Raw genomic sequence first — 17,681 nt, 5'->3', positions numbered from 1 at the left:
CTGCAGAAATGCCCCGCCGGGGCAAGACACCCACAGGAAGCACATGCTTGTCCAAGAACACAGAGACACATACAAACTTGAGCACACAGGTGCCTAGGCTCTCAGAGGTAGATGCATGCCCAGGGCATAGGTGTGCATGGAGGACTTGTGCACAGGGTCATTCTGCCCCCATGAAGCACCTTGCACAGTGGCCAGTTACCTAGTAGAGGGGCACACATACCCACCCATCAGTGGTGTTCCTCTCTGACTATATGGGGGAAGAGGGGACCCAGACTGCAAGGGCATCTCCTAGGGGTCTGGGACTGACTCCTGAGGCAGGTCCCAGACTTGAGACCCACTCTGACCTTGGAAAGACCCTCAGGCTGGCCCCATCAAGGCCACTAGAGGAACCAGAGAATGGGAACTGCTGAGTCAGGGCCTGGAGATGTGAAATGACCTCTCTGACCCCACAGCCCATGCCCCACCCATCCCCCACTCCTCCTCTCCCTACAGCCTACATGCACACACACACACACACACACACACACACACACACACGCACACGCGCACACACACAGACTGGTCCAGGCACGCACCAGGGCACAGATAGGCAAGCAGACAGGTGCAGTGACTCAGAGACTCTGTCAGACCCTTGTAGATGGGTAGAAAACAGGATAGGAAGAGGGCAGGGACAGGGACCGATGTAAGAATGAGCATCTGTCTTCTGTCCCCACCCTCAGCTCCCTGGGCCACCTTTGCTCATCAAGGGCAGGAAAGGTCACCTGGCAGCTGCTGCACTTTCTGCCCTTCCCCCCAGCCACAGGAATGTCTCCCCCCTTAAGGTCCAAGGTTCAGAGTACCCACCATCATCGGGACCCACCACCTCAAGACATCTCCCCAAAAGGTATCCACCCAATGTGGCCCTTCCCCCAGGCACAGTCCAGCGGGGACACAGGTGAAAGGAAAATGCAGCAAATTCAGCGTGTGTGTCTGTGCACACACACGATATAAAAGCTCATACACCAGATTCATACAGGCAACCATAAGATGACAGTCACATGTTACACTCCCTGGGCAGGGCAGACCTGAGCACACATATCCATACACACATGCACACTGGGAAGAGGCCGTGCTGGGCAGGGAGGGGAGCCGACCAGGCTGCAGGGATGGAGGCAGCGCGGGAGGCGGCACTGGAGGGAGCTGCTCTTCACAACACAATCACCGTCTGTTGTTATAGCAACTCAGCCCCCAAATCGTGAAACGGATATTACAGCCTTCAGAGGGGGAAGGGCAGGAGGGGGCTGTGGACTCGAGGAAGGGTAGGGTGAGGGACCTGCTGGGGGACAGGGCTGGGGGCCTAAAGGAGGGTGGTGCTGCAGTGCAGAAGTTGCAAGAGGGGGGAGGAGGCAACCTCAGTGAGGAGTGGCCCAGAAGGAGTGGGGTTTCAAGGGGAGAGGTGGACATGGGGTCAGGGAACCCCAAGGGAGGGGCTGAGGCCATTGCTTTGCAGGTAGGAATTGGGGTGCTCAAACCTCCACCCCCAGGATAACCCACAGCTGCTGTAGGACAGGTTAGGGGGGTTGAAGAGGTAGCTCCCACTCTTGGGGGGGGGGGGCTGCTGCTGGAGCCTGGCCTGGCTTCAGAATCCTTAGAAAACCTTCAGTCCACCCTCTCCACCCACACCAGCCTTGGAGGTGGTCTTAGACATCTTCAGGTAGCGGTGACCCCCAAAACCTCTGTGCTGCAAACTCAGGAGGGAAGAGCTGGGTTGGGAGAAGCCACAGGAGGCTGAGAGCAGGATCAATATGCATTTCCTCTGGAAGTCACCGTCCTTCCGGCTGGCAGCAGCACTAGGCCAGGAGACTGCAAGCCTAAGGAGTGCAGCCCCCACCCTAAGGCCTGCAAGCCCAGCAGGGGCTCCTGGGGCCTGGGCTGCCTGAGGCCCCACCCCCATCTCTCCCCTACCCGCAGACACTCTGGGCTGCCCTCTCTCCCCCATGGTTCTCTGCAGTGAGGTCCCCATTGCTGGAAGTATTCAAGCAGGGGCTGAGAGGTCACCTGTCAAGTAAAGGAATTTCAGCTATAGGCTGAAGGCTGTGGTTATACACGACCACCAGTTCCCCAAATTGTTACGTTCCAAGGTTTTTTGCTTCTAAAGTTCTACCCCCCAATTCTAGTCCCAATACATGAGATTCCAGATCTCCCAGGATTCTCTGACTACAAAATTCTAGACTCCAACACTCTAGTCCCTATGACTGCAGTTCCCCGCCCCCCCCATCCTGCCTCCCCCCCATGAAGATTCTAGGATCTGCCAGTCTAGGTTAATTACATGGGCCTTTTTATTCCATCTGGAAAATACAAATATTCACAAGAGTCTGTACAACCTTAGGGACGCCAGCCCTGGCCCAACCTCCAGCTGCATGCCACCCTCACACCCCACCCCCCAGCCCCAGCCTGCTGCCCCAGCACCCCAGGCTTCCTGCTCTGGTCCAAGTCTTTTCTCCAAGGCAGATTAGGAGTGCTTGATCCAGTCACAACTGAGAAGGAAAAAACAACAACAACCAAAGGTTGTAAGGAAGATCCTCCCCCAAAAAGTAGGAGTCCACCTGACCTGGGCCATTTGGGCAGAGGGCCTATTTCCCTGATCCTCCCACTGCCTCCTCCCCCATACCCCCAGCCCTCAGTGGCACAGGCTGCGGAGGGAGGACTCACCATCCATTACAAGTGGATGTCGAATACACCGTCCTCCACTGCTTGCACCTCCTCTTCTCGGATCTCTGCAAGGAAGCAGGTGGGGGTGGAGGTCTCTCCAGGGTCCCTGTGCCTTCAACAGCCCTTCCCCCACTCACAGGAGGCACCCCACCCCATCCCTAAGCAGACCCATCCACCAAAAAATCAATTCACTGAATGACCAACTGGCCCCATTTTTGAGGCTCTTTTTCCAAGTTTTCATTCTGCTACAGCTTTTTTCACCACCACCGATTTGTCAGTGCAGTTTGCTTAAAATGTCAATTTTGTGTGTTTCATGTCTTAGACCCCAGCACTTCTGGAAGGCTCGATGCAAATTGTTTCATCTTTTCTATTTTTGAGGACTTATGCCAATCCAAACAGTTGTGGTCAACTGCCTTAGACCCCAGTTTAATGTGGTTCCTCAGACTGTTCTCAGCAAAATAATCATTGGGGGAATTATCATTCAGCAAACTGACCTAAAACCACCAGAGACCCCAAGAGAGCCACCAAAGATTTTCAGGGCAAGGGACTTTTCTCAGAATGGTGTCCAGAGCAGCCAAAAAGGGAAATGCAAGCAAATGGCTGACATGATTCCCTCTTCAATCTAATGTCAATCCCCTTCACAAAGTAAGAGTGTGACTGGAATCTTTTTTTTTTTTTTTTAAAGTAAGCTTTATGCCCCCAACATAGGGCTTGAACTTGTTATGCTGAGATCAAGAGTCACGGGCTCTACTGACTGAGCCAGCCAGGTGATCCTGTGATTGGACTCTTGAAGGCCTTTCATTTTTACTCTTCTTTCTGTATTAGCCTCTCTCAGCTTCAGAAGAACAAGGGTTCCTGAGCCACCCTCTGGCCCCCTTACCTGTTCAACCTTTTTGTACCGCCCCCACCAAAATAATAGAATTACAAACTCTGGAATGGTTTCCCTCCTGGATAAGTTAATACTTTGCCAGGATGGCCCTGCCTCCCTCCCCTCACAGGCCAATACACAATGAGATCCCCCTCTTACCTGGAGGCCGGGAGCCTCGCCTACCTGGGCGGGGCAGGGAGAAGCTGAAGGCCCGGTGATGGGTGGGTGAGGGTGAGGGTGCAGACCCCTCCAGACTCACACTCTGTGCCCGGCGCCGGCATTCAACCGACAGACGGTCTTTACACTGTTTGTGGCAGTTCACACCGCAGGCTGGGGGAGGCAGATGGGGAGGCTGGCCAGGTGTTGGTCAGAACACCCTCCACCTGGTTCTCTAGCAGGCCCCTCTCCCCAGTATCTTCTGCTCCTGAGCGGCACCCTCCCCCCACACCAAAATAAGAATCTCTTTCCACGGTGCTCTCTTCATCCTGCCCGCAGAGCCAAGCCCTATCCAGAGTTCTCTGTTCCTGGGCCACTGGCTCACCAAAAAAGGCCACCTGAAGCCTACCCCCCCCCCACTTCAATATAATTATCGTGCCTCTCTCGCTGCAAGGTACTTCGCTGCTCCGCAATTGCTCCCACACACACAAAAAAATGGTCCCTACCCAGAAAGTAACTCTTCCCCCCAAATTCAGCCCACCAGCCCTGCTCACCTCGGCATTTGAGGCCCTGCTTGTAGATGCCCAGGATCTGAAATAGAGGAGAGGGCCGTGCTGGGGAAGAGGTCTTTAGGGCTAATGACTCTATGTCTTCCTTCTCAAGGGCAGGGGCTGGGACTGACCCTGGTGCGGCGCCCCGGAGCTGGCTAGGTAGGCGCAGCACCCCGAGAGGAGACGCAGGCGGAATTAGGGAGGTCGCCACAGCTAAGCAGGCTCGGCAGGGGCGGGGCCGGGGCGGGGCCGGAGGGGCGTGGCTGGGGCGGGGGCTCACCAGGGCCTTGCAGTGGCGGCAGGCAACCGGGCGCAGGGAGCTGCTCTCGTGGAAGTTGTGCACGAAGCCCATGCGGCCGCCCAGCACCGAGCTGGAGCGCAGGAAGTAAGAGACCATCTCCTCCCTGCTGATGCAGCCATCCCTGTCGGGGGAGGGGGAGCGCCTCAGGGGGGGGCCCCCTCCCCCGGGGACCACCCACCACCGGCCTAATCCATCCCACTGGGAACCTCCCTACCAAATAAAAGATCCTCACCCCACTCCTGATTTTGAACTCCTGGTGCAGGAGAGAGACGCTAGCCGAAGGCAGGCAGATGCTTGGAGGGGGTGAATGGGGGCCGATACTACTTGTGAGGTCTTGGGTAAGTCACTCTCCCCGGGTTTCCTCACCACAAAAATGGCGATCATAAGGCCTGTCCTGCCCACTTTACACACTTGGCGTGGATACTAACTAAAAGGGCTGTGCACTTTCCCACATTGTTTTCCAAAGTGAGCTCTTTGGAACACCAGTTGGGAGCCCTAAGAATTAAGAGATTTCTGATGAGCTCCAGGACCAGGCAAGATTGGAAAAAGCTGCCTGGGTCTCACTGTCATGTGAGTGAATGCCAGAAAGACACCTGCGCTCTGGGTTCCCCACATAATCCAGGGCTTCCCACAGAACCCTTTCCTCACCCATCAACACATTTTAGGGAAAGAGTGACCACATGCTCTGGATACAGACCACAGTTCAAGTTCTGGTCTGCTACTTCCTGGCTGTGTGACCTTTGGGGTAGTTAAATCTCCCTGTGCCTCAGTTTCTTCTTCTACAAATGCGGATTGTGATAATCCCTGTGCCTCAGGGAGTTTTTGCGAGGATTAAGTGAGGCAGCGGATATGAAGCATTTACAATAGTGTCTGTGTCATTAACAGGTCCTAGGCCACCAGGAACTATTTCTGTCAGGGCTGGTCATTGTTGGAAGTTCCTGCCCATTATATGTAGGGGTCCATGACGTGATCCAGGTGATCCTTCAGTTCAATAGGGCATTTGGGGGCCCACTGGCCATTTACAAAAAAATATCACCCTAGATTCCTCACTGAACTGAGAACGCTAATGTAAAAAAGATAAAATTATCAAAGTATCTGAAAAGGTGTAAGAGAATATCTTTGTAATTTCCAGGAGATGAGGGTCTTTCTACACATAACACACATTGGAGAAGCCATAAAGGAAAAGACTGACATACTGAGCACACGACATTTTTAAAAAATTTTATATGGCAAAAGACAACATAAATGACAGACTGGGAGAAAATATTTGCGAACAGGTTCAACAGCAAAGGGTTAATATCCATTAACAGAGATTCTGAAATTCGATGAGAAAAAGACCAACAAATCCAGTGGAATAATGGACAAAGAATATGAACAGGCAGTCCACAGAAGAAATATAAGAGGCCAATAAACATATGAAAAGATATCCTACCCCCACTAGTATTGAAGAGATTCAAATTTAACCAAGACACCATTTGCCAATTAGACTGACAAAATTGTAAAGCTTATTATACTGTCCACTGTTGGCAAGGAAGTTGGGAAATGGGCACTTGTTCACTGCTGATGGGGGTGCAAGCCAGCACAACCTTGCCTGAGGTCACTTTGGCAGTCTCTCTCCTAATTTAGAATGTGCATATCTTTTGATCCAATTATCCCACTTCTAGGAATTTCTCCTACAGAAATAGTGGCCTGAGTGCATTGGTACAAAGATGTTCACAGCAGCATGGCGTATATTAATAGCGAAAAACTGGGAACAGTCTACATGTCCATCAGCAGGAGAATAGTGAGGCAAATGAAGGCCCAGCTACATAGTGGGATCCACTGCAACCATTCTAAAGAATGAGGTCGTTCTGCGTGAAGCAGCATGGAAAGCTGTCCATGGTAAAGGGTTAAGTGGGAAACAAAAACAAAAGCAAAAAAACAAGATGTGCAGTTCTACCGAGACAGTGATTAAAAAACAACAATGACACAAAAACCTGAAAACCCTACTGCTACAAATACATAGATCCTAGTTAAAATACATCCAGATTTGCTTTAAATGCACAGGTGAGTTTTCGAGAAAGAAATGGTAATCCCCGGGTTACAGAAACAAAGAGCAAGCTTCAAGCTGAGACAGGGAGTGAGGAGCAGATGCTGTGGCTGCCCTTGGAGGGGGGGGGGTGCTGGTCCCCCCACCCCACAGTGAGCCAGGTGCTGGGTTTTGATACCCAGATGAGCTGGGCACGAAGCTTGGGGCATGCAGAAGGTGGAGAGTTAAGGGTGAAACCCCTGCGTGAAGCTATATCCAAGGTCTCCAAGGGCTGACCCCTTACTGAAAATGGGACCTGGGAAAAAAATCCACCCACCAACCCAGGGACCTAACCTAGAACTCGGACTCAGTTCTTAGAAGCAGAAACAAAGCAACTACAACCAGCACCATGGGCAGAGCCAGATGTATAGGATACTCCTGTTTGTCCATGGAACAGACCCAGACAAACAAAATCAACTTGTACATGCTTGGAGAAAAAAAAAAAGACTGGAAGGATACAGTGTTGGGATCCCTGGGTGGCGCAGCGGTTTGGCGCCTGCCTTTGGCCCGGGGCGCGATCCTGGAGACCCGGGATGGAATCCCACATCGGGCTCCCGGTGCATGGAGCCTGCTTCTCCCTCTGCCTGTGTCTCTGCCTCTCTCTCTCCTCTCTCTCTCTCTCTCTCTCTCTCTCTCTCTCTCTGTGACTATCATGAATAAATAAATAAAATCTTAAAAAACAAAAAAAAGGATACAGTGTTGCCAAGCCAGTAACACTGCTAACATGTTGCTAAAGATAATATAACCTCTCCTGATAGGAAAGATCGGAGAGGAAAAAAGGAACTTTCACTTCTTACTTCATGGGCTTTGTTCACCATAAATCTATTTTACTACCTGGATTTCTTTTTCACCACGGAGTTTTGCAATATGAAAAAAAACAACAGATTTTTGAAATATGAGTAACATTAAAATATAACTCGACCCGAGTCGGACTATAAATTTTGACTGGAGTTCAGCAAAACAAGGATATGAAACATGGTTGTGGGGTACATGTCCTACCTACTTCAGGGAACCAGCTGTTTGTCCAAATTGTCAATATGTGAATTGTTGATAAGTACGTGGGTGCTGCTAATTACAGGCCTTTCTTTTCTATTCATTAAAACAGGCTACCCAGGAATTGAACTTGCCCACACTTTTTGCCAGCTATGAGCTCCACAAGTAAAGCAGCACTTCTGTCCCCAGGCCAGTCTTTGCAAGCTTCAGGTGGAGCCCCCCCCATCTGAACAAGTGGGGTAACCCTGTGCCTCCACAGCCAGCAACCTCTCCCCTGAGATGAGAGCCCCTCCCTGCATTGGTAGCTTCCTCTGCCGAGATCATCTGGTTTAGTGGCCTCATCTTGCACAGGAGGAAGCTGACACGGAGGGGAAGTGAGCCTGCCTTCCCGCTCCCCCAGCCCCCAGCTCTCCTCACTGGTTCTGGTCGAGGTCCCCAAAGGCGCTGAGGTAAGGGAAGTTCCCACGGATGATCTGGAACTCTTCCTGTGAGATGTGGCCATCCCCATCGACGTCAAAGTTCCGGAACACAGACTGGAGCACACAGAGGGACACACGAGGCAAAATAAAACAGGCACAGCCCCGTCCTGCCCACGTTCTCAGTCCATGTCAGGAAGGGTGTCTCAGACATGAGTGGCTCTCCATCTCCCACTTTATCTCCCTCTCTCACGCCCCTACCCCCAACCCCACCCACTGGCTATGCCCCTTGCCTTCTGGGAGGGAGCGCTGGCCCTTGAACATGGCACTGGTATCAATCCGGGGGTAGTGGCCTGGCAAAACCACTCTTCACTGACCACTACCGACCTGTCTCCCAACTGCTCAGGGGCCAAAGCTGGCTACCACAGTCTTACCTCCACCATCTTCTCGATGTGTTCCACCAGGAGTGCCTGGTCCAGCTTGGGTTTGGCAGCTGAGGTCCACTCATCCAGCACTGGGGGCCGGGGAGGTGGGGTGCAGCTTGTGGGGCTGGTTGGCTACAGGGATGATCAGGACTGAGTGAGAGTAAGAGGGAGGGAGGCCAGAGCCCAGGGGAGAGGAGCGGGGAGGCCATGGGGAGAAGGGAGCCTGCCTGCCCAACAAGCTAGAGAGGTGAGGTAGCCTCTGAGAGCTCTGCTTACCCTCCCGTCCTGAGATTTTCAGGAAGGGCAGAAGTAGGGGAGGAAGACATTAGGCAGAGTTAGGAAGCAGGGATTCCCTATCTCACCGAGGACTTGGAGCGTGGCTCCCGCTGCAGGGACAGCTGGTAGAGTTCATCCTCTGTCTGATACTGATCCAGAGATACCTGGGACACACAGGTCTGATCACACCCACTGCCCCTGCTGTCCTCAAGAGCCGACTGTCCAGAGCCCAGGGTCATAGGTCCACCTAGAGGTCACAACTCAGCCTGGAACCCAGTCCAGATGCTAGACTCAGGACAAAGTCCAGCTTAGAAAACACCCTAGAAGGGCACCTGAGTGACTCCATCAGTTAAGTGTGCAGCCTGGATTTTGCCTCCAGTCATGATCTCAGTGTCAAGAGATTGAGCCAGCAACCACACGCCAGCCTAGCACAAGAACCAGCACCCACACCTTGGCCCAAACCTGGAGCACAATGCACTGCCAAGAATCCAGCCAAGAATCTAGGTCAGAACATAGCCAAGAGCTCTGAGATTAAGCCCCAACCTAGAACCCAACCCAACATCCAGAATCCCACTCAGATTTCAATCCCGATCCCAGCCCAGAGCCTGGAAACAACTAAGAATTCACACTAGACCCAAAACTCAAGCCCCTGCTCTATGTCTAGAACCTAGTCCAGATTGACTAGAACCTAACTCTCATCCTAGACCCCAAAACCACGTCCAAGACCAATCCCAGGCCTTTTCTAAGAGCTCAAGACCATGTTTAGAGGGATGCCTGGGTGGCTCAGTGGTTGAGCATCTGCCTTTGGCTCAGATCTTGATCCCTGGGTCCTGGGATAGAGTCTCACATCAGGCTCCCTGCAGGAAGCCTGCTTCTCCCTCTGCCTATATCTCTGCATCCTCATGAATAAATAAATAAAACCTTAAAAAAAAAAAAAGACCATACTTAGAAACCACCCTGCATCCAGAACCCAGAGCTGGACCCTAAGCCTTCAATATAACCCATTCCCAGGAACTCAACCCAGGACCCAGGCCCAGCTTCAAGCTCAGCACAAAAAGCCCACATACCAGCCTCAAAATCAGACCTTAGTCCATAGCCCCATTTGGAGCCTGGAACTCATCTCAGAGTCCACTCCAAACCCTGGAGCCCAGGCTGGATCTCAGTTCCTTGATCAGAACCTAGAACTCAAGACCAAATCCACAGCCTTGCATAAATCTAAAACCAGGTATGGTTGTCCACCCTGGTGCCCGGCCCCCCAGCATCCCTGCTCCCAACCCCTCACCGTGAGTAGGCTCAGCAGATCAGGGTTGGCCTGCACTGGTGGCCGAAGGCTGGTCACCATGGCCAGCTCCTCCAGGATGCTGAAGAGCTGCTTCATCTTGGCCCCATTAAGTCGGGTCCGGGCAGGGTCCAGCCAGTCAGGCAGCGCCAACTGCAGAGCCACCAGGTCCTTGAGGTGTACACCCAGGATAGGAAAGCGGAAACCCACACAGGCTGCCAGCCGGCGCCGGTAGTTGCCATAGTTGCTCGTGGCCGTCACTAGTTCTGTCAAACCTTCCCAGAGCTGGGGAGGGGAGGCAAAAGGCAGAGGGTCACACACACATACACACATCACTGGCTCAACTGCCTTTCCCCCGCAGCCCTGGAAATATAGGAGAGGATGAGGAGTCAGAGTCAGGGATGGGTGAAAGGTTGAAAATCTTCCCTCACTGTCCCCCAGCACTGTACTGTCTCCCTTAGCCCCAGGGGTCAGAGTTCAGGGGTCATGAGCTCAAGGGAACACCCACTGCCAAGGACCACACCTCTACACCAGGCTGGGGCATGGAATATCATCAACATTTAACAGGAAAAGAAACTGAGGCTCAGGAAGGCAAGCAGCACACGACAAAGATCCAGAAGAACGTTTCTAGCTGTGTCGATTGTAACAGCCCAAACTGGGAAGACCTCCAGATGTTCAATGGTAGAGTAGCTATATCCATTGCGGTAGACTTAGAATAAAATATTATACGGCAACAGAACTGAATGAACAACTGCTCTAAGTAACAGAACGTAAAACTGAAAGAAGCAAGACATAAAATAACATACAACAGAATTCCATTCATAGAAGATCCAAAAACAGGCGACAAAAATCCCATATTGCTTTGAGATTCATACGTAAGTGGTAAAGCTATAAAGAAGAGCAAGGCCGTCATCATTACGAAAGTCATAGCATTGGTTACCTCTGATGGGGAGGGAGTTATGTTCTAAGGTGCTGGGAGCTTCGGGGGCTGGCAATGTTCTATTTCTCAGACCTGGGTGGTAGTTACACAAGCGTTTTCTTTATAACTTTTCTTTAATCTCTACATATGCTTTATATACATCTCTATACATACATCACCCAATATGTTAAAAAAAAATGAGTAAAAAGAGGAGAAAAGCACAAACTTTGGGGTCAGGCAGCCCTGTGAGCCCCTACTCTGCCACTCTCACTGTGTAACCTGTGAAAAGCACTGAACCCCTCTGAGCATCAGTTCCCATATCTGTCAAATGGGGGCAGGAGTGCACAGCCCCCAACACTACCAGGAGTTCTCAGGGAGGCCGGACCTGGGAAGCTGGGCCCAGGGCTTGATGAGGTTCTTCCCCTGACCACCACCACACCATGAGCCCCACTATCCCAGGCACCTTAATGGTCTCAGAGCTAACATGACTGTGAGTCTCCTTGAGGCGGGAGATGGAGCTGTGGCTCAGGCCTCCGACCACGGCCATCAGAGTGTTGAAGTTCTGCAAGTGAAGCAGCTTCTGTGGGGGTGCAAATGAGGAGGGGGAAGGCAGTGAGTCATTGAACAGGCCCAGGATTTGGCCCGGCTTTTCCGGAGAGGAGGCAGTGGGTGAGTGGAAAGGAGGGCCTCACCCTACTGCCCCACAACCCCCTCCCCCACCAGGGTGCTTGGGGAAGAGGGAGGGGAAAGCACCTCTGCCACGTGGACAAAGTGCGTGATGACCAGGGCACGCTGAGGGGCAGTAGGCTTGCTGAGAATCATAAGCTGCACCCACTGTGAGACACTGTTGAAGAGGGAGATGAATCTCTCCAGGACGGGGTTGTCCACGGTGCAGCCATGAGTCACAAAACTGTGATAGTCCTGAAACTGGGGGCAGGAGAGGCCTCAGCCCCTGCAGGCCCCTCCCCCCACAGATGGCCACTCCTCACCCTCCAGCTGCCCTTCATTGGTTACCCTGAAACCCCCCAACCCACCCCATACCCTAACCCTGTTCCTCCTAGGACCAATACCCCCCCAGCCCAAACTCCACCCTGGACCAAAGGCCCTTGGGCCGCACCAGGATCTTGCAGAAGGAGCGATACTCTAAGTAGGTGAGATGCTCTGCTAGTTCCAAGGGCTCCAGGTGGTCGAACAATAGGGACATCTTTCGTTTTTTCTGTCCTACGGGGTTCCGCTGGGTCACCTGCCGCTTCCACTTGTAGGTGGGGCTGGGAAGTGAGGCAAGGGCAATGAGCCCTTTGCTGGAGATACCCCATCCCTTAGGGCCCCCACACTCACACAGACACACCATGCAAGCTGACTGAGGACCCACACAGTCTGAGGCACCGTGCCAGACACCGATGCACCCGTCCCCAGCAACTCCCACTATCTCCCCCAGCAACTCCCGCTATCTCCCCCTGGTCAGGCACTCAGCACTGTGCTAGGTGCTGGGGGCAGAGAGATGAGCAAGACACATTTCCTGCCCTTGAGGAGCTCACAGTCTACTGGGGAAGACAGACACAGAAACAATCACAAAACAGCATGGCACGGACACAGGTCTTTTGATGGTGTCTGCACCAAGTGCCATGGGTGGGACACAGGAGGGAATGACAAATTCTGCCCTGGAAGACCTGTGAGCCCACAGACACTCCATGCTTGAGCAGAGTCTTTACAACACAGAGAGGCAGGCAAGGGGACCAAGCTGAGCAGAGCACCATGGTGGGAAGGGATGCAAGACTGGAGATCGGTGAGCAGACGAGTGGTGTAACTGCAGGATGAAGTGCATGGGATGGGAGGGGCCTGTAGAAGATGAGACAGGAAAACTGGCCAGAGACCATCAGAGGCCTTAATCCTCAGCCTAGACATTGTGAAGGTGACAGGGAGACAGAGGTTTTTAAGCAAGACAGTGACATGACCCTCACACATTCAACTCAATAAACATTTATTAAGCACAGATGGTGTGGGATGCCAAGGGCCCTCCCCAGCTCTCAAGCTTGCCCCCACGCACACGCTCTCGATGTCAATGAGGCTGCTGTGACGCCGGTTCCCTTCTTGGTCTAGCAGAGCCTTCAGCTCCTTGATCTGCTCAGCGAGCTCAGGGTTCAAGTCAAACTCTGCTGGGAATGCTGAGATCCAGTACCTGCTGGAAACTCATTATCACCCAAGGCAGCCCTTCCCCCACCATCCCCGGGGGGCTGGAGCTCCCCAGGGAGGGGGAAAGAGCCCCCAAACTATGGTCCCCCCACTTGCTGTCTCATTCCTTCCCCACACCCACTGGGCAGATTAGAATACCCAGGCCCAGACCAGGAAGGCACGCCCTGCAGCAGCAGGCCCACCATGGACAGAGCCGGGGCTCAAACCCACATGAGCAACTCCCAGAACAGTCCCTTTCCTCTCCTTCAGGCCAGTCTGAAGCCTGAGCAAAGGGAGCAAGAGGAGGAGACAGAGCCCCAAAAGGAAGACTCACCTGACCAGGTGGCATGTTTTCACCTGCAGCGAATTGGAGTTATCCTTCCGGGATTGTTGATAGGTGAAGGAGAGTTAAGGAAATAAAGAATGGAGACTGGGATGCCTGGGTGGCTCAGTGGTTGAGCACCTGCCTTCCGCCCGTGATCTTGGAGTCCTGGGATCCAGTCGGGCATCAGGCTCCCTGCATGGAGCCTGCTTCTCCCTCTGCCTATGTCTCTGCCTCCCTCTCTGTGTCTCTCATGAATAAATAAATAAAATTAAAAAAAAAAAAAAAAGAATGGAGACTAATTCTAGAAAGGGAAGCAGGGGAAGGGTCTAGAATTCTGGAGGGAGGCTGAGGACTGAGCCCCGTCCTAGGAGAAATGCTGGGGGTGAGATCTGGGATGGGCCGGTCGGAAAAGGCGGGATGTGGGGTGAACCTGAGGAGGGGACTAGGTTCTGGGGGTGGCTGAAAGCATGGCCTGGGTTCTGAGGGAGAGGCCGGAGGAGGGACCCGGGCTGGAGTAGGGACAGGTCTTCTACCGTAGGCAGCAGAAGAGCAAAGCCCAGGTGGGGAAGGGGCGGGAAGGGGCGAGGCCTGAGTCGGGAGGGGGAAAGGGGTGGAGCCTAGGCCGCCTAGAAAGGCTGCCCTGAACTCTAGGACGGAGGAGCGGCCCACGCTCTAGGAGCGAAGCCCCATCTTGGCCTGGGCTGGGCAGCCACGCTCCCTCATGGACTGGGACTGCAGGACCGTGGTGAGGCCCGGGAAGGATATATGTGGAGCAGCTTTGCCGCCAGCTGAGAGGAAGGGATGTACCAAGGGTGCATCATGAGAAACATACGCACCAGCTGCGGGTCCCGCACCTTCCCGGAGTCATCTAACTCCGAGGGATCAGAGAGAAGCGAGTTGGCCCTTCGGCCGTAGCTGGGGTCCCTCGAGCCTACCCCAGAGCCCGCTGGATCTCTGGCCCCCCGCCCATCACCTGCTTTCCCAGGACTCTGAAACCAAGAGGCAGATTAGAGAGAAAAGGTAGGGAGGGAGAGGGATGAGGCAGGATCCGAAGAAGAACCGGAGAGGGGGAGCATCCGATCCGGCCCATCGTCCCGAGGGGAACCAGCTGGGGCGGAAGAAGTCTGGGTTCCCTGGGGTCAGGAATCCAGAGGTCATTTCCTGAGTGCTTGGGGGAAGGGGCACCCCTTCACCAGAGAAGCCGCCCCCCATCAGCCGGAAACAGCTCCCAGGCCAGAGATAGAGAGTTCCTCCGGATCCTCCGGGAAGACAGATAGTGCTCTTCGTGTGCCAGAGTCTGGGGACCCCTCCCTTCCTTCAACGCCAGCATACTAGGGAAGGGAAACATTCTATCTGTCTGAAGCGCGTGGATCTCTCTCCACCCTGTGATGAAGAGCAGGCTTTCGTTAAAAAGGTGGCGGGGTGCGACTGCGTGGGTGTCGGCCGAGGGTCTGTCGTGGGAGGCAGGGGCCCCGCCCCAGGCTCGGGGCTGGGCTCAGGCTGAGGGTGCCCTCCCGTCCCACACTCACCGAAGGCTTCGATGCAGCCGCGGAGCAGCTCCTCCACCGTGCAGCCCTTGTCCAGGTCTAGAGCGCCCGCCATGGCCGCCGGCGCGGGTGGGCTAGGCCACGCTGCACTCTGGGCCTCCCGCGGGGCTCGGACCGGACCCCTGTCCCGGGAGAGGCAAAGAGCGAGTCTGCGGAGGTGCTGGCGGGGGGCGGGGGGCGAGGCCCCGGGCGGGCGGGCGGGCCCCGGGCGGGGCGGGCACGCCCCCTGCTGGGCAGGGGCGGAGTCGGCCGCCGCGGCCACTCCCGGGGTTAAACGGTCCGGCCCGGGATGGTGCAACCCACCAGTTAGGAAACCGACCCGCGGAGAGGCTTCCGGCTCACCCTCGGAGGCGCGGGAAGGCGGAGGGGCTCCCCGGGGATCTGGGCGAGCCGGGACTCCGGGGACTGGTTTGTGCCCCAGCCCCGCGTAGGCCCTGTTCTCCTCGCGTCCTCTCCCCCGAGGCACCTGCAGCACCCCGCGGCTCGGCTCCGCGCCCCTCCCGCTTCCCTCCCTCCACAGCCTCCCTTCCCCCGCAGGGTTATTTTGGGAACCCAGAGCCTGAGGGGACCTCGGAGGAATTTCTCCCTGGGATGGGAGGGAGGGAGGAACCCAGGCGTCCTGCCCGCATCGCCCCCTCCCGGGCTCCCGGGGAGGAGAGGCGGGGCTGTGGCAGCCCCCAGGGGCCTGCCCTTGGGGAGGCGAGCTGAAGTGCAGAACATTCCTGGGGCGGGGTGGGGGGTGGGGGGGAGCCCGCTGCGGCCGAGACGCGTCAGCTGGAAGCCCGAGCCTGGGAACCGCGCGCTCCCGAGCCACCTCCTCAGTGAAGGCCCCGGGGGTCCTGGCTCAGCCCTTCAGACCATCTTCCTCCCCAGCCCGGAGTTCCTTGACCCAGGCTCCATACTGCACAGCCGAACTGTGAGTGCACAGGGGCCGGCCACATTCGGAGCACACGGAGTAGGGTGCCCAGAAGGGGGCGCTAGCGCCATGAGGGGTGGAGAATGCAGGCAACTCTAGTCACAGGCAGGGTCTTACGCACCCACGCTAGGGACACACACTCATTCTATACCCGAGGCCAGGGGCCCACGTTAGGGTGTAAGACACCACCCCACACATTCACACACACGAGCCTCAGGCACTTGCCTCCGGTCCTCCGTCAGATACATACAATGGCACTCACACCCCGCACACCTGCAGGAAGGAACCCTGGGGCACACATACCCAGCCTTCTAGCCCAAAATGCAAACCCGTTGATGGGACCAGGTCCCGGACGTGCAGCCCACTCGAGCCAGCCTGGAGTTCCGCACCCAGAGGCGCTGGAATCGCACACGTGCGCGCACACAAGACAGTGCACCTACACGTATGTACCTCCCACACATGCACACACCCCCGTGGGTGCGTACACACGCCCATTCAGCTGCCCCCCCCCTTCATCCGCAGTCCAGGACAAGCTCTGCAGCCGCAACGCCCTGACACCCCTCATCCTCCGACGCTGGCAGAGCCTGGCCCCACAAAAAGGTACCCCGCCCCTACACAAACTCCCCTGGGCTGGAGGTGGGCCCCCCCTACTGAGTTCTCTGGCGAACTTTTCCTAGGAACCACCCAGAGCCAACCCCCGTCTAGCTCTGCCGCTGCCTCGCTGTGTGACCTTGAGAGTCACTTGGCCTCTCGGAGCCTCAATTTTCTCATCTGTCAAATGGGGGGGTCCGTGGAAGAAGGTCCCGCTGAAACGTGGCTGGGGAGAGCGGGATACCCCGCGGCTGCCGCCCCCTCCCGCGGGTTGTCCAGGGCGCTCCCGCTCTCCCCTCCCACCCCGGACCCCGGCCGCAGACTCCGCACCCACCAACCTTCCCGCCGCCCCCAGCCCGCCTGCGCTGCCCTGGGGGGAGGGGGGCGCCCCTAGGGGCCGGGCCCTCTTCTGCCCGGCGCCCCGCCCGCTCTCGCTCACTCACTCTTGGGACCCGCGGCACGGATCCCGCACCCGGCCGGGCCGCGCCACCTCTGTGCGCTCCCGCCCGCCGGCCTTGCTGCGGCTGCGGCTCCCTCCCGCTCTCCGCGCCGCCGCCCCGCTTCCCGCGGCCCCGCCCCCGCGCCGCGGCTGCCCCCTCCCCTCCCCTCCCCTCCCCGCCCCTGCGCGGGGCTCCGCACAGCCGGCTGCGCCTCCCCCACCCGGGGCTCCCCCTCGCCCCGCACGCGGCGGTCCCTGCCGCAGTTTAACCCGTCCCCTGCCGCGCCGCCCGGGAGGTGGGGGCCGCGGGCGGGGGCTGCGCCACCCGCCGCGCAGAGGGTGGGCGAGCGGAGGTCAGGCCTCGCGGGGCTTGGAGGGAGGCACCTAAACCGAGAGCCCTCTCCCCCTCCACCCAGACTCCCCTCTGCCCCCCGCCCTGCCTGGTACTGGGTAGAGGAAGCCGGGAGGGGCAGGAAGCGGACTGCGGTGGGGAAGGGGCGCCCCGCCCAGCCCCCGACCCTGGTTCCTGTTTTCGAGACAAGCCGTTCCCACGGGGCTAATGGGACCCGGGCCCGAGCGTCTTCCTGCGGGCTGCGAGGGGCATAACCTGGTAGAGATGGGGCGGGGGGGGCGGGGGGCGTAGGGGCAGCGGGTCCTAGGGATAGCCTGGAGGAGGGGCTAGGAACATTTCGAGGACAGGGGCCTGTGGGAGGTAGGAAAGAAAACGCGGCGACCTGAAAACGGGGCC

General features: G+C 56.2%; 1 protein-coding gene across 4 annotated transcripts; it reads right to left on the bottom strand.

Moving 5' to 3' along the window:
* Positions 1-2,296: 2,296 nt before the first annotated feature.
* RASGRP2 (RAS guanyl releasing protein 2) lies at positions 2,297-17,078 on the bottom strand. 4 transcript variants are annotated; one of them, XM_041774311.1, is made up of 17 exons: positions 15,330-17,078; positions 14,970-15,109; positions 14,206-14,308; positions 13,450-13,512; positions 12,991-13,125; positions 12,061-12,211; positions 11,697-11,870; positions 11,407-11,523; positions 10,028-10,309; positions 8,832-8,909; positions 8,479-8,601; positions 8,046-8,161; positions 4,547-4,688; positions 4,270-4,306; positions 3,719-3,889; positions 2,692-2,756; positions 2,297-2,516 (listed from the first exon to the last, which is right to left on the bottom strand). In XM_041774311.1, exons 2-16 carry the CDS (start codon positions 15,040-15,042, stop codon positions 2,698-2,700), a joined length of 1,824 nt encoding a protein of 607 aa, XP_041630245.1. In that variant the 5' UTR covers positions 15,043-15,109; positions 15,330-17,078; the 3' UTR covers positions 2,297-2,516; positions 2,692-2,697. The 4 variants fall into 4 exon arrangements, with proteins under 4 accessions (XP_041630245.1, XP_041630246.1, XP_041630247.1 ...); XM_041774312.1 differs by having other exon boundaries at positions 16,938-17,066; XM_041774313.1 differs by lacking the exon at positions 15,330-17,078 and having other exon boundaries at positions 14,206-14,823; positions 14,970-15,107.
* Between the last annotated feature and the right edge of the window lie 603 nt (positions 17,079-17,681).

The sequence above is a fragment of the Vulpes lagopus genome, chromosome 11, assembly GCF_018345385.1.
Source record: "Vulpes lagopus strain Blue_001 chromosome 11, ASM1834538v1, whole genome shotgun sequence".
Classification (NCBI taxonomy): Eukaryota; Metazoa; Chordata; class Mammalia; order Carnivora; family Canidae; genus Vulpes; species Vulpes lagopus.
This window is presented reverse-complemented; position numbering and strand designations above follow the sequence as displayed.